Source organism: Tachyglossus aculeatus, chromosome 4, assembly GCF_015852505.1.
Source record: "Tachyglossus aculeatus isolate mTacAcu1 chromosome 4, mTacAcu1.pri, whole genome shotgun sequence".
In the NCBI taxonomy this organism is placed as follows: domain Eukaryota; kingdom Metazoa; phylum Chordata; class Mammalia; order Monotremata; family Tachyglossidae; genus Tachyglossus; species Tachyglossus aculeatus.
This window is the reverse complement of record NC_052069.1, coordinates 12965828-12982963: the sequence shown is the minus strand read 5'-3', so window position 1 is coordinate 12982963 and position 17136 is coordinate 12965828. Positions and strand designations below refer to the sequence as shown.

At 46.8% G+C, this 17136-nt stretch overlaps 1 protein-coding gene across 1 annotated transcript in view; it reads left to right on the top strand.

The window, feature by feature from the left end:
- The window catches only part of CLNK (cytokine dependent hematopoietic cell linker), an 87983-nt gene that overhangs the window by 14416 nt on the left and 56431 nt on the right, over positions 1-17136 (top strand). The window contains exon 6 of the mRNA XM_038744933.1: positions 3598-3616. Coding sequence (XP_038600861.1) covers positions 3598-3616 — 19 coding nt within the window. The remainder of the gene's footprint in view (positions 1-3597; positions 3617-17136) is intronic.

Genomic DNA, 17136 nt, shown 5'->3' with positions numbered 1-17136 from the left:
CCAATCCCCCATCTGTAATTTTAATGTCTGTCTCCCCCCTAAACTATAAGTTTCTTATAATAATAATAATAATGATTGCATTTCTTAAGCGCTTAATATGTGCAAAGCACTGCTCTAAGTGCTGGGGAGGATACAAGGTGATCAGGTTGTTCCACAGGGGGGCTCACAGTCTTAATCCCCATTTTACAGATGAGTTCACTGAGGCCCAGAGAAGTGAAGTGACTTGCCCCAAGTCACACAGCTGACAATTGGCAGAGCCGGGATTTGAACCCATGACCTCTGACTCCCAAGCCCGTGCTCCTTCCACTGAGCCAAGCTGCTTCTCTTCTCTTCTTATGGGCAAGGGTCTCACAATCACCTATTCTCTATAAGAGAAGCAGCATGGCTCAGTGGAAAGAGCCCGGGCTTTGGAGTCAGAGGTCATGGGTTCAAATCCCAGCTCTCTCAATTGTCAGCTGTGTGACTTTGGGCAAGTCACTTAACTTCTCTGGGCCTCAGTTACCTCATCTGTAAAAATGAGGATGAAGACTGTGAGCCCCCTTTGGGACAATCTGATCACCTTGTAACCTCCCCAGCGCTTAGAACAGTGCTTTGCACATTGTAAGCGCTTAATAAATGCCATTATTATTATATTATTATTATTATTATTACGTTATGCTTTCCCAAGTGCTTAGTACAGTGCTCTCCACATAGTAAATGCACAATTGATATCTTTGATCGATTGCTTGATAGACCGATGGAGTCTCCCGTCAGGAATGGTGGATGTGCCTGGGTCCTGAAGGCTCACACCCCTGTCCAGAGGAGTTGATTATAGTGCTAGTGGCTTGCCCATCTCCACTTTCATTCATTCATTCACTTAATCGTATTTATTGAGCGCTTACTGTGTGCAGGGCACTGTACTAAGCGCTTGGGAAGTACAAGTTGGCAACATATAGAGACGGTCCCTACCCAACAGCGGGCTCACAGTCTAGAAGGGGGAGACAGACAACAAAACAAAACAGGTGGACAGGTGTCAAGTCATCCACCCGCTTTCTCTTGCTCCTGTCATTTGTGTTTCCACGGGGGCAGCGAGCACACTGAGCAGGTGGATGGGCCAGGGGTGCGACACATTGCAATGTGCAAGGCTCTCCTTCGTCCACGTTGGCTACTGCTGAAATGGGACTAGAAAGATAGAGCCCTGGCCCGGGAGTCAGAAGGAGCTGGGTTCTAATCCTGGCTCTGCCACATGTCTACTGTGTGACTTTGGGCAAGTCACCACTTCTCTGTGCCTCGGTTTCCTCAACTGTAAAGTATGGGGGTGTGAGCACAATGTGGGACAGGGACCGTGTTCAACCTGATTAACTTTATCTACTCCAGCGCTTAGAACAGTGCTTGACACATAGTAAATGCTTAACAAATAACACAACTATTATCATTACTATTATTATTATTCTCCTCTCCACTGGGCCAAAAACATGCCTTTTTTTTTAATTTTGTTAAGCTCTTTCTATTCATTTAATCATATTTATTGAGTGCTTACTGTGGGCAGAGCACTGTACTAAGCACTTGTATCCAGGAACTGTAGTAAGTGCTAATGTAGACACAAGCTAATTGGATTGGGCACAGTCCACGTCCTACATGGAGCTCACAGTCTTAATCTCCCTATTTTACAGATGAGGTAACTGAAGGGTAGAGAAGTCAAGTGACTGGCCCAGGGTCACGTGGTGGAGACGGGTTTAGAACCCAGGTCCTTCTGAGTCTTAGACCCAAGCTCTGTCCATTAGGCCAGGCTGCTTCCCAAGGCTGAAGACTGTCATTAGAGCCATGGCAAGGACACTGAGCACCCAAATTCAAAGAAATACTCTCAAAAGAAACTAGCCAAAAAGATTGGAGAAGCAGCGTGGCTCAGTGGAAAGAGCACAGGCTTGGGAGTCAAAGGTCGTTCATTCACTCATTCCATCATATTTATTCATTCATTCTATCGTATTTATTGAGCGCTTACTGTGTGCAGAGCACTGTACTAAGCACTTGGGAAGTACAAGTTGGCAACATATAGAGACAGTCCCTACCCAACAGTGGGCTCACAGTCTAGAAGGGGGAGACAGAGAACAAAACAAAACATATTAACAAAATAAAATAAATAGAATATGTACCAGTAAAATAAAGAGTAATAAATACGTACAAACATATATACATATATACAGGTGCTGTGGAGAAGGGAAGGAGGTAAGGTGAGGAAGATGGACGAGGGGGAGAGGAAGGAGGGGGCTCAGTCTGGGAAGGCCTCCTGGACAAGGTGAGCTCTCAGTAGGGCCTTGAAGGGAGGAGCTTATTGAGCGCTTACTGTGTGCAGAGCCTGTACTAAGTGCTTGGGAAGTACAAGTCGGCAACATACAGAGACGGTCCCTACCCAACAATGGGCTCACAGTCTAGAAGGGGAAGACAGACAACAAAACAAAACATGGAGACAGGTGTCAAAACCGTCAGAATAAATAGAACTATAGCTATATGCGCATCATTAACAAAATAAATAGAATAGTAAATATGTACAAGTAAAATAAATAGTTATGGGTTCTAATCCCGGCTCCGCCACTTATCAGCTGTGTGACTTTGGACAAGTCACTTCACTTCTCTGTGCCTCAGTTACCTCATCTGTAAAATGGGGATTAAGTCTGTGAGCCCCACATGGGACAACCTGATTACCTTATATCTGCCACAGTGCTTAGAACAGTGTTTGGCACATAGTAAGCACTTAACAATTACCATCATTATTATTATTGACCATTAGAGATCCTGGGCAAGCCACTTCATTTCTCTGGGCCTCAACTACATCATCTGTGAAATGGGTATTGAGGATTTGAGCCCCAAGTGGGACAGGGACTATGTTCAACCCAATTTGCTTGTATCGACCCCAGTGCATTGTACAGTGCACAGCAAGCACTTAATAAATGCCATAATTATCATTAGTATTAATAATAATGATGATGATAATTGTGTGGCTACACATTTGATAATTAACTTCCATTCTCTTGATTTCATAAACTTCATTCATTCAATGAAATAAAGCATCTCGTCTAATCCTCTTTATCTCTAAAACCCAGATGAATATGAGTTTTTAACAGACAAAAATAATTTCACTCTTAAAATTAAACATGCTTTTCCCCCATGAAGAGTTTTGTCCTAACTGAATTTAAAATTCCAAATGAACTATAAAAACGCTGGGCATAATGAGCCCATAATACGTTTAGGGCACTGACATTTAGACGAACAAACACATCAAAGAAACAGGGAAATGGAATTGGACCTGCAGCGGTTGGAAATTCAAAGGCATGGGCAAGATAATATCTCAAATGAATTTAGTCCCGGAAGTTACAAAAGAAATATTTGGGAAGGCAACTGGGTTTATAATTCTGATGCTGAAATCATCTTTGTCTAATTCAGAAGCTGCCAGAGATGATAATGGCTTTACAAAATATCTAAATTAATAACTGGAAGAATAGAATGCTAGCCAATTATACAATTTTCTTCAACTCTTCAAACGGAAGGAAGATACAAAGAGAATATTGGATTATTTTTGCTATTGAAAAACGCTCAATGTTCCTGTTTCATTTCATTTAGGCACTTGGAAGAGAAGAAGGTAAGCATCAATATTTGAATTGCAGAAGGGAGTCATAAAAGAATGTCATTTGCTCTTACTACCTTACACTTTAAATTATTGATACTTCAGGACCTGTAACTCCAATTTTATCATAATTGCTGTTGAATAATACATTCAGGTAAGGGAGATACCATCCAGCCAATTCCTTTTTTGTGTGTGTGGCACTTACCGTGGTCTAAGCGCTGGGATTATACAAGGTTATGAGATTGGACATAATCCCTGTCAATGATACCTTCCTTACAGTCAAGTCCAAAGGTCTATTTTCTGTCCTGATCCTCCTTGACCTCTCAGCTGCCTTTGATAAGGAAAAACCCACCTCCTTGAAGCACTATCAATAATAATAATAACTGGATATTTATTAAGGCTTACTCTCTGTCAAGCACTGTATTAAGCAGTGTGGTAGATCCAGTACAGTTGGATCAGGCAAGTACAGTTGGATCTTCCAGTTGGAGAAGCAGCATGGCTCAGTGGAAGGAGCACGGGCTTTGGAGCCAGAGGTCATGGGTTCGAATCCCCACTCCATCACTTGTCAGCTGTGTGACTTTGGGCAAGTCACTTCACTTCACTTCTCAGTGCCTTAGTTCTGTCATCTGTAAAATGGGGATTAAGCCTGTAAGCCCCCTGTGGGACAACCCTATGACCTTGTAGCCTTCCCCAGCGCTTAGAACAGTGTTTTGAGAAGCAGCGTGGCTCAGTGGAAAGAGCCCGGGCTTTGGAGTCAGAGGTCATGGGTTCGAATCCCGGCTCCACCACTTGTCAGCTGTGTGACTTTGGGCAAGTCACTTCACTTCTCTGGGCCTCAGTTCCCTCATCTGGAAAATGGGGATTAAGTCTGTGAGCCCCACGTGGGACAATTTGATTACCTTGTATCTACCCCAGTGCTTAGAACAGTGCTTTGCACATAGTAAGCGCTTAATAAGTGCGATTATGATGATGATGATGATGATGATGATGATGATGATGATTATTATTATTATCAGGCAAATCCCCAGTCTCACATAGATACCACGGTCTAAAAAGGAGGGAGAACATGAATCATATTCCAGCACCGTCATCATTTCCTGCCTCACAAGCCCATAACCTCGGCGTTATCCTCAACCCATCTTCCTCTTTCAACCCATATATTCAATCTGTCACTAAATCCTGTTGGTTCCACCTTCACAACATCACCAACATAGTAGTTAGTACAGTGCTCTGCACACAGTAAGCGCTCAATAAATACGGCTGAAAGAACATCCGCCCTTTCCTCTCCATCCAACCTCATTCGCTCCCACGGCTTCAACTATCATCTCTACGCTGATGACACCCAGATCTACATCTCTGCCCCTGCTCTCTCCCCCTCCCTCCAGGCTCGCATCTCCTCCTGCCTTCAGGACATCTCCATCTGGATGTCCGCCCGCCACCTAAAGCTCAACATGTCGAAGACTGAGCTCCTTGTCTTCCCTCCCAAACCTTGTCCTCTCCCTGACTTTCCCATCTCTGTTGACGGCACTACCATCCTTCCCGTCTCACAAGCCCGCAACCTTGGTGTCATCCTCGACTCCGCTCTCTCATTCACCCCTCACATCCAAGCCGTCACCAAAACCTGCCGGTCTCAGCTCCGCAACATTGCCAAGATCCGCCCTTTCCTCTCCATCCAAACCGCTACCCTGCTAATTCAAGCTCTCATCCTATCCTGTCTGGACTACTGCACTAGCCTTCTCTCTGATCTCCCATCCTCGTGTCTCTCTCCACTTCAATCCATACTTCATGCTGCTGCCCGGATTATCTTTGTCCAGAAACGCTCTGGACATATTACTCCCCTCCTCAAAAACCTCCAATGGCTACCGATCAATCTGCGCATCAAGCAGAAACTCCTCACCCTGGGCTTCAAGGCTGTCCATCACCTCGCCCCCTCCTACCTCACCTCCCTTCTCTCCTTCTACTGCCCAGCCCGCACCCTCCGCTCCTCCACCACTAATCTCCTCACTGTACCTCGCTCTCGCCTGTCCCGCCATCGACCCCCGGCTCACGTCATCCCCCGGGCCTGGAATGCCCTCCCTCTGCCCATCCGCCAAGCTAGCTCTCTTCCTCCCTTCAAGGCCCTGCTGAGAGCTCACCTCCTCCAGGAGGCCTTCCCAGACTGAGCCCCTTCTTTCCTCTCCCCCTCGTCCCCCTCTCCATCCCCCCGTCTTACCTCCTTCCCTTCCCCACAGCACCTGTATATATGTATATATGGTTGTACATATTTATTACTCTATTTATTTATTTTACTTGTACATTTCTATCCTACTTATTTTATTTTGTTGGTATGTTTGGTTCTGTTCTCTGTCTCCTCCTTTTAGACTGTGAGCCCACTGTTGGGTAGGGACTGTCTCTATGTGATGCCAATTTGTACTTCCCAAGCACTTAGTACAGTGCTCTGCACATAGTAAGTGCTCAATAAATACGATTGATTGATTGATTGATTGATTGATCCAAACTGCTATCACATTAATCCAATCACTTATTCTATCTGGCCTTGATTTCTGTGTCAGCCTCCTTGGTGGCCTCCCTGTCTCATCTCTCTCTCCTCAGGCCGGTCCATGCATCATTCTGCTGCCCGGATCCTTTTTCTATAAAAATATTCAGTCTATGTTTCCCCACTCCTCAAGAACCTACCAGTGGTTGTCATCTACCTCCTTATCAAACAGAAGCCCCTCTCCGCAGGTTTTAAAGCATTCAATCACTTTGCTCCCTCCTTTCTTACCTCACTGCTCTTCTACCACAACCCAGCCTACACACTGAGCTCCTCGAATGCCAGCCTACCCTTTATACCTCAATAATAATAATAATAATAATAATAATAATAATGGTATTTAAGTGCATACTATCTGCAAAGCACTGTTCTAAGCGCTGGGGAGGCTACATGGTGATCAGGTGGTCCCATGGGAGCTCAGTTTTAATCCCCATTTTACAGATGAGGTAACTGAGGCACAGAGAAGTGAAGTGACTTGCCCAAAGTCACACAGCTGACAGTTGGCAGAGCCGGGAGCGCTTAGTACGGTGCTTTGCATTCATTCATTCATTCAATCGTATTTATTGAGTGCTTACTGTGTGCAGAGCACTGTACTAAGCTCTTGGGAAGTACAAGTTGGCAACATATAAAGACGGTCCCTACCCAAAAACGGGCTCACAGTCTGGAAGGGGGAGAACGATAACAAAAAACATGTAGACAGGTGTCAAAGTCGTCAGAACAAATAGAATTAAAGCTATATGCACATCTTTAACAAAATAAATAGAATAGTAAATATGTACAAGTAAGAGTAAGAAATCTATACAAATACATATACAAGTGCTATGGAGAGGGGAAGGAGGTAGGGTGGGGGCGCTTAGAACAGTGCTTTGCACATAGTAAGTGCTTAACAAATGCCATCATTATTATTATTAAGAATGAAGACGTTTTGAACGTTCCCTTTTGTAATACAGTTTTGGACCTTGGGTCTCATGAGAAGAGAAAAATTTGGAGCGTTCACATCATGATGGGACATTTACGAGATAAATTATGGAGGAACTAATTAAGCTTTTCTTTTAAGTAGGGTGCCAGGTTTGCTGACTTTTAACGAGGAAATTCAACGGAAGAAAAAGACTTTGAAGTCTAACGCAACTCCCTCATGCCACACAGTGGCCAATGCCAAAGGAAAAGAATGATTAAGGATTTTTAAAATCTCTAGATTCCCCCCTCCCAACCCTGACTGGGCTAAGGATCGCTTGATACTCCTCCCCCAGCCCCACAGTGCGTATTTATGTCTCCTTATACTTTCCCATTTCCCTAGCTGTAATTTCTTTTAACACGTGCCTTCCTTACTAGGCTGTAAAATCGTTCATTCATTCAATCATTCAATCGTATTTATTGAGCACTTACTGTGTGCAGAGCACTGAACTAAGCGCTTGGGAAGTACAAGTTGGCAACATATAGAGACGGTCCCTACCCAACCAACAACGGGCTCACAGTTTAGAAGGGGGAGACAGACAAAAAAACATATTAACAAAATAAAATAGAATAGTAAATATGTACAAGTTAAATAGAGTAATAAATATGTACAAACATATATACAGGTGCTGTGGGGAGGGGAAGGAGGTATGGCAGGGAGGATGGGGAGAGGAAGGAGTGGGCTTAGTCTGGGAAGGCCTGCTTGAGAGCAGGGATCATGTTTACCAACGCTAAGCATCCATGGCTTAGTGGAAAGAGCACCCACTTGGGAGTCAGAGGACACGGGTTCTAATCCCGGCTCCGCCACTTGTCTGCTGTGTGCCCTTGGGCAAGCCACTTCACTTCTCTGGGCCTCAGTTCCCTCATCTGTAAAATGGGGATGAGGACTGTGAGCCCCACGTGGGACAACCTGATCACCTTGTATCCCCCCCCAGCGCTGAGAAGAGTGTTTTGCACATAGTAAGTGCTTAACAAATGCCATCATTATTTATTATTTATCTGTAAAATGGGGGTGAAGACTGTGAGCCCCATGTGGGACAACCCAATTTCCTTGTATCTAATAATAATAATAATGATGGCATTAATTAAGTGCTTCCTATGTGCACCGCACTGTTCTAAGCACTGGGGAGGTTACAAGGTGATCAGGTTGTCCCACAGGGGGCTCACAGTCTTAATCCCCATTTTACAGATGAGGTAACTGAGGCCCAGAGAAGTTAAGTGACTTGCCCAAAGTCACACAGCTAACAATTGGCAGGGCCGAGATTTGAACCCATGACCTCTGACTCCAAAGCCCATGCTCTTTTCACTGAGCCACACTGCTTCTCCTACTACAGAGCTTGGTACATAGTAAGCGCTTAACAAATGCTACATTTATTATTATTACTGTACTCTCTCAATTGCTTAGTACAGTGCTCTGCACACAATAAGCACTCAGTAAATACTATTGATCCTGCATCAGTCAACTAAGGAGAGTAAATTACTACTACTCCTTTCCATCATTATTCAGCAAGGAAGGAGGGTGAGCTGTAGTGTGGGAGGAGGAAGGTGGGGACACTTTGGCCATAGAGCTTCATTTTTTTTTTTTATTAAGCTCTTACTATGTGCAAAGCACTGTTCTAAGCGCTGGGGAAGTTACAAGGAGATCAGGTTGTCCCCTGTAGGGCTCACAGTCTTAATCCCCATTTTCCAGATGAGGGAACTGAGGCCCAGAGAAGTGAAGTGACTTACCCAAAGTCACACAGCTGACCCATGGCTCAGTGGAAAGAGAATGGGCTTTGGAGCCAAAGGTCATGGGTTCAAATCCCGGCTCCACCACTTGTCAGCTGTGTGACTTTGGGCAAGTCACTTCACTTCTCTGGGCCTCAGTTACCTCATCTGTAAAATGGGGATTAAGACTGTGAGCCCCACGTGGGACAACCTGATCAACTTGTAACCTCTCCAGCGCTTAGAACAGTGCTTTGCACATAGTAAGCGCTTAATAAATGCCATTATTATTATTATTATTATTATTATTATTATTAATGGGCAGAGCCAGGATTTGAACTCATGACCCCTGACTCCAAAGCCTGGGCTCTTTCCACTGAGCCATGCTGCTTCTCATTTTCAACACCACCAGCCTGTCTGACCCTGGTGACTGTTGCCAACCCCTCCTCCCCCTTCCCGCAAGGATCTCTGTAAATGTGGAAGGGGCAGGGAAAGGCTCAGAAAGAAGAACACCTGGATACCCGGTGAATCCTGCAACATTCGGCTTCAATCCCGAGCAGCAACGTGACCTAGTGGAAATCAATCAATCAATCAATCGTATTTATTGAGCGCTTACTATGTGCAGAGCACTGTACTAAGCGCTTGGGAAGTACAAATTGGCAACACATAGAGACAGTCCCTACCCAACAGTGGGCTCACAGTCTAAAAGGGGGAGACAGAGAACAGAACCAAACATACCAACAAAATAAAATAAATAGGATAGAAATGTACAAGTAAAATAAATAAATAAATAAATAAATAGAGTAATAAATATGTACAACCATATATACATATATACAGGTGCTGTGGGGAAGGGAGGGAGGTAAGATGGGGGAATGGAGAGGGGGACGAGGGGGAGAGGAAGGAAGGGGCTCAGTCTGGGAAGGCCTCCTGGAGGAGGTGAGCTCTCAGCAGGGCCTTGAAGGGAGGAAGAGAGCTAGCTTGGCGGAGGGGGAGAGGGAGGGCATTCCAGGCCCGGGGGATGACGTGGGCCGGGGGTCGATGGCGGGACAGGCGAGAACGAGGTACAGTGAGGAGATTAGCGGTGGAGGAGCGGAGGTTGCGGGCTGGGCAGTAGAAGGAGAGAAGGGAGGTGAGGTAGGAGGGGGCGAGGTGATGGACAGCCTTGAAGCCCAGGGTGAGGAGTTTCTGCCTGATGCGCAGATTGATTGGTAGCCACTGGAGATTTTTGAGGAGGGGAGTAATATGTCCAGAGCGTTTCTGGACAAAGATAATCCGGGCAGCAGCATGAAGTATGTATTGAAGTGGAGAGAGACACGAGGATGGGAGATCAGAGAGAAGGCTGGTGCAGTAGTCCAGACGGGATAGGATGAGAGCTTGAATGAGCAGGGTAGCGGTTTGGATGGAGAGGAAAGGGCGGATCTTGGCAATGTTGCGGAGCTGAGACCGGCAGGTTTTGGTGACGGCTTGGATGTGAGGGGTGAATGAGAGAGTGGAGTCGAGGATGACACCAAGGTTGCGGGCTTGTGAGACGGGAAGGATGGTAGTGCCGTCAACAGAGATGGGAAAGTCAGGGAGAGGACAAGGTTTGGGAGGGAAGACAAGGAGCTCAGTCTTCGACATGTTGAGCTTTAGGTGGCGGGCGGACATCCAGATGGAGATGTCCTGAAGGCAGGAGGAGATGCGAGCCTGGAGGGAGGGGGAGAGAGCAGGGGCAGAGATGGAGATCTGGGTGTCATCAGCGTAGAGATGATAGTTGAAGCCGTGGGAGCGAATGAGGTCACCAAGGGAGTGCGTGTAGATTGAGAACAGAAGGGGACCAAGCACTGAACCTTGGGGAACCCCCACAGTAAGAGGATGGGAGGGGGAGGAGGAGCCTGCAAAAGAGACTGAGAAAGAACGACCGGAGAGATAAGAGGAGAACCAGGAGAGGACGGAGTCTGTGAAGCCAAGGTCAGATAGCGTGTTGAGGAGAAGGGGGTGGTCCACAGTGTCAAAGGCAGCTGAGAGGTCGAGGAGGATTAGGACAGAATATGAGCCGTTGGATTTGGCAAGCAGGAGGTCATTGGTGACCTTTGAGAGGGCAGTTTCCGTGGAATGAAGGGGACGGAAGCCAGACTGGAGGGGGTCGAGGAGAGAGTTGTTGTTGAGGAATTCTAGGCAGCGCGTGTAGACAACTCGTTCAAGGAGTTTGGAAAGGAATGGTAGGAGGGATATGGGACGATAACTAGAAGGTGAGGTGGGGTCAAGAGAGGGTTTTTTTAGGATGGGAGAGACGTGGGCATGTTTGAAGGCAGAGGGGAAGGAACCAGTGGAGAGTGAGCGGTTGAAGATGGTAGTTAAGGAGGGGAGAAGGGATGGAGCGAGAGATTTCATAAGATGAGAGGGAATGGGGTCAGAAGCACAGGTGGCCGGAGTAGCACTTGAGAGGAGGGAGGAGAGTTCCTCTGAGGATACTGCTGGGAAGGATGGGAGAGTAGCAGAGGGTGTTGAGAGCCAGGGGGATGGAGAAAGGGGGGAAGAGACTTTGGGGAGGTCGGACCTGATGGATTTGATTTTGTTAATGAAGTAGGAGGCCAGATCATTGGGGGTGAGGGAAGGAGGAGGGGGAGGAACCGGGGGCCTGAGAAGGGAGTTGAATGTACGGAAGAGCTGGCGGGGGTGATGGGCATGAGTGTCAATAAGGGAGGAGAAATAGTTTTGTCTGGCAGAAGAGAGGGCTGAGTTAAGGCAGGAAAGGATAAACTTGAAGTGAACGAGGTTGGCATGGTGTTTAGACTTTCACCAGCAGCGTTCGGCAGCTCGAGCATAAGAGCGAAGGAGGCGGACAGTGGCAGTGATCCAGGGCTGTGGGTTAGTGGTGCGAGAGCGGCGAAGGGAAAGGGGAGCGAGTGAGTCTAGCTGAGTAGAAAGGGTAGAGTTGAGAGCAGTAATCTGATCATCAAGACTGGGTAGAGAGGAGAGGGCGGCGAGGTGGGGTGTGAGGCGCTCCGAAAGATGGGTGGGGTCCAGAGAGCGGAGATCTCTGTGAGGGAGTAATACGGATTTACAGGGGAAAGGAGTGTGAGTGAGGAGGCAGGTGAGAAGATTATGATCAGAGAGAGGGATTACAGAGTTGGTGAGGGTGGACACAGTGCAGCGGTAGGAGATGATGAGGTCGAGGGTATGACCAAGTTGGTGAGTGGGCGAGGTGGGGTGGAGGAAGAGGTTGGCAGCGTCAAGGAGAGATAGAAGGCGGGCGGCAGAGGAGTCGTTAAGGATATCCATGTGGATATTGAAGTCTCCGAGGATCAGAGTGGGCATGGAGAAGGAGAGAAGGAAGGTGAGGAAGGGGTCAAAGTCGTTAAAGAAGTTGGAAGTGGGGCCCGGAGGGCGGTAGATGACGGCTACAAGAATCTGGAGGGGGTGGTAGAGGCGAATGATGTGGGCTTCAAAGGAAGGGAAGGAAAGGGAAGGGGGAGGAGGGATAGTGCGAAAGCGACATTGGGGGGCGAGAAGGAAACCGACACCTCCTCCTTTTCCGGTGAGTCTGGGGGAGTGGGAGAAGAAGAGGCCTGCACTGCAGAGAGCAGCAGAAGAGACCGTGTCGTCCGGCGACAGCCATGTTTCAGTTAGGGCGAGGAGGAGTAGAGAACTGGAAAGGAAAAGGTCCAGGATGAAAGGGATCTTACTTAAAACGGAGTGGGGGTTCCAGAGGTCACACTTGGCAGCAGCTGTCGAGGGTGGGGAGGGAGGGGGAAGGGTGCGAGGGGTGGGGAGGGTTTGGATTGGGATGAGTTGGCGGGGGCCTGGGCGGGGAGAGTGGGAAGGTGGGTGGCGATGGGAAAGGAGAACTGGGATGGGGTGGGGGCGGGGGGAAGGGGAGGGAGGGAGAGCACGGGAAAGAGCACGGGACTGGAGGTCAGAGGACCTGGGTTCTAATCCAGGCTCTACCTCTTGCCTGCTAGGTGACCTTGGGCAAGTCTTTTAATTTCTCTGTGCCTCAATTTTCTCATCTGTATAAGTAGGAATAAAATACCTGAGGTTTCTTTAGTTTGTTTTGGGCATTTGTTAAGCTCCTAATAATAATAATAACAATAATAATGGTATTTGTTAGGCGCTTACTATGTGCAAAGCACTGTTCTAAGTGCTTGGGGGATACAAAGTAATCAGGTTGTCCCACGTGGGGCTCACAGCCTTAATCCCCATTATACAGATGAGGGAACTGAGGCCCAGAGAAGTGAAGTGACTTGCCCAAAGTCACACAGCTGACAAGTGGCTGAGCTGGAATTCGAACCCATGACCTCTGACTCCCAAGCCCGTGCTCTTTCCACTGAACTATGCTGCTTCTCTTACTATGTGCCTCCTCCCTACCCCTTAGATTCTGAGCCCTAAGTAATAATAATAATAATAATGGTATTTGTTAAGTGCTTACTATGTGCAAAGCCCTTTTCTAAGCACTGGGGAGGATACAAGGTGGTTAGGTTGTCCCACGTGGGGCTCACATTTTACAGATTACAGATGAGGGAAATGAGGCACAGAGAAGATAAGTGACTTGCCCAAAGTCACACAGCTGACAATTGGCGGAGCCAGGATTAGAACCCGTGACCTTTGACTCCCAAGCCCGTGCTCTTTCCACTGAGCCACGCTGCTTCTCTTTGAGGTAGTGACTATGTCTCATCGTATCTATGACTATGTCTTATCTCATCTGGAAGTCAGAAGGTCATGGGTTCTAATCCCGGCCCTGCCACTTGTCTGCTGTTTGACCTTGGGCAAGCCACTTCACTTCTCTGTGCCTCAGTTACCTCATCTGTAAAATGGGGATGAAAAATGGGAGCCCCGTGTGGGACATAGATTGCATCCACCTGGATTTGCTTGTATCCACCCCAGCACTTAGTACAGTGTCTGGCACATAATAAGTGCTTAGCAATACCATAATTATTATTATTATCTGCAATCAGTAACGCGCTTGTTCTGCACACAGTAAGTACTCAATAAATACCAATGCTTGAGAGTAACCAAACCATCAATCGGATGGTATTTGGGCACTCACTGTATTAAGCACTTGGAAGAATACAACAGAGTTGGTAGGCATGTTCCCTCCCCCAAATGAAACTCTTAACAAGCATCACAATCATTATTATTAATAATAATAATGGCATTTATTAAGTGCTTACTATGTGCAAAGCACTGTTCTAAGCACTGAGGAGGCTACAAAGTGATCAGGTTGTCCCACGGGGGGGGGGGGGGTGCTCAGTCTTAATCCCCATTTTACAGATGAGGTAACTGAGGCCCAGAGAAGTTAAGCGACTTGCCCAAAGTCACACAGCTGACAATTAGCAGAGCTGGGATTTGAACCCATGACCTCTGACTCCAAAGCCCGGGCTCTTTCCACTGAGCCACGCTGCTTCTCTATTCTGCCATCAATGAGTTATTCCACCTTTTACCTTTCATCACGAGGAGTGGTTGGACTTCAGGGCAGTCGTCGATAGTCAGGACGACAGATACAGTGTTGCAAAAGATTCATTCATTCATTCATTCAATCGTATTTATTGAGCGCTTACTGTGTGCAGAGCACTGTACTAAGCGCTTGGGAAGTACAAGTTGGCAATATATAGAGACGGTCCCTACCCAACAGCGGGCTCACAGTCTGGAAGGGGGAGACAGACAACAAAACAAAACATATTAACAAAATAAAATATATAGAATAAATATGTACAAATAAAATAAATAGAGTAATAAATCCGTACAAACATATATACATATATACAGGTGCTGTGGGGAGGGGAAAGAGGTAAGGTGGGGGGGGGGATGGGGAGGGGGAGGAGGCGGAGAGGAATGAGGAATGAGAGCAAGTTTCCCAGTGGTCATCCTTCGGGGGGATGAGGGGCGAAGCAGAGTGGCCGGTGAAAAGCAGTGTGGGCCAGTGGATAGAGCACGGGCGTGGGGGTCAGGAGGAACTGGGTTCTAATTCCGCCTCTGCCACTTGTCTGCTGGTGATCTTGGGCAAGTCACAACACTTTCATTCATTCGTTCTTTCAAACGTGTCTATTGAGCCCTTACTGTTTGCAAAGCACTGTACTAAGCACTTGGGAGAGAACAATATAACAACAAACAGACACACTCCCTGCCCATAACAAGATCATAGTCTGCCCGGTGCCTCAGTTCCTTCATCTGTAAAATGGGGGTGGAAACGGTGAGCCCCATGTGGGGCAGGGACTCTGTCCAACCGGATTTCCTGGATCCACTCAGCACTTAGTACAGTGCCTGGCACATTCATTCATTCATTCAATCGTATTTATTGAGCGCTTACTGTGTGCAGATCACTGTACTAAGCCCTTGGGAAGTACAAGTTGGCAACATATAGAGACGGTCCCTACCCAACAGCGGGCTCACAGTCTAGCACACAGTAAGCTCTTAACAAATACCACAAAAGAGAATAGGGGGTTCAAACTGGGTTGGAATCTCAACCTGACAATCTCCTCGCCTACTTCTTGGGACAGAGGTTGGGGAGGAAAAAGGGTGTCTGGGGAGGAAGGCGCCATAATAAAAATAATAATAATGCTTGTGGCATTTCTTAAGCCCTTACTGTGTGCAAAGCGTTGTGCTAAGCCCCAGGGTAGATACAGTATATGCCAGTCGTACACAGTCCCTGTCCCTCATGGGGCTCAGAGTCTAGGTGAAAATAAAAACAAATAAATAAATGATGGTATCTGTTAAGCACTCACGATGTGCCAGGAACTGTTCTGGCCGGGATTAGAACCCAGGATCATGCGTAGTGAGTAGGAAGGAGAACATGTATGGAAAAAACCACAGCTATCTTACCCTGGGTATTGCCAAAAAAACCAATCCTTCCTGCTCCCAACAGGTCAGATGTGGACGTTTTCCTTTCCTCCTCCCCATCCCCCCCGCCCTACCTCCTTCCCCTCCCCACAGCGCCTTTATATATGTTTGTACAGCTCTATTACTCTATTTATTTTACTTGTCCATATTTACTATTCTATTTATTTTGTTAATGATGTGCATCTAGCTTTATTTCTATTTATTCTGATGACTTGACACCTGTCCACATGTGTTGTTTTGTTGTCTGTCTCCCCCTTCTAGACTGTGAGCCCATCGTTGGGTAGGGACTGTCTGTATATTTTGCCAACTTGTACTTCCCAAGTGCTTAGTACAGTGTTCTGCACACAGTAAGCGCTCAATAAATATGACTGAATGAATGACAGTGTAGAACTGGAGAACGGTTTAGGCGTTGACTGCCCCAGCTCTGAAACATTCCCAAATCACCACCAAATCTGGACACCAAATCACCATCCAGTCCTAAATCCAGTATAGAGCAGAGAGCAGGTGGCTGGGAATTAAGAGACCCAGCCCCTACTCACGGCTCTGCCCATCCTGCTGTGCAACTTGGACAAGTGGCTAAACCTCTCTGGGCCTCAGTTTCCTAAATTGTTTCAATGGGGATAGCATTATCAGCCAATCCTCACCTCGCAAAGACAATGTGAGAATAAAAGTAGCAGCGGGAACTACCAAAAAGAGAATGGACCTGGGAATCAGAAGCCCGCCCAACTCTGCCACTAACTAATATTAATAATTACGGTACTTGTTAAGCACTTACTATGTGCCAAGCACTGTTCTAAGCACTGGGGAAGATACAAGTTAATCAGGTTGGATATAGTCCCTGCTCCCACATGGGGCTCACGCTGTTATTCCCATTTTCCAGATGAGGTAACTGAGGCAGAAAAAAGTGAAGTGACTTGCCCAAGGTCACAAAGAAAACATGTGGTGGAGCCTGAATTAGAACCCAGGTCCTTCTGGCTCCCAGGCCCCTGCTCTATAAACTAAGCCATCCTGCTTCTCCGTGACTTGTGACCTTAGGCAAATCACTTTAACTGCCCTATTCCTCAGTTTCCTCATCTGTAAAATGGGGATTCACTCATTACCTACTCTCCCTCCTACTTAGACTGTGAGCCCCATGTGGGACAGGGATTGCTTACAACCCGATTATTTTGTATCAACCCCAGCACTCAGTCCAGTTCCTGGCACATAGTAAGTGCTGCACAAACACTATGATATTTATTATTAACTCTGATTCTCATCCATGCATGTTCTCAATAAGGTCTTAACTTTTTTGAATCAATCAGGCAATCATTCATTAGTATTTGATTGATTGATTGATTGATTGATAGTAAGCGCTTAACAAATACTATTATTATTATTATTCTCTGTGCCTCGGTACCCTTATCTGTAAAATGGGGATTAAGACTGTGAACCCCCCATGGGACAACCTAATCACCCTGTAACCTCCCCAGCGCTTAGAACAGTGCTTTGCATTTAGTAAGCGCTTAATAAATGCCATCATTAT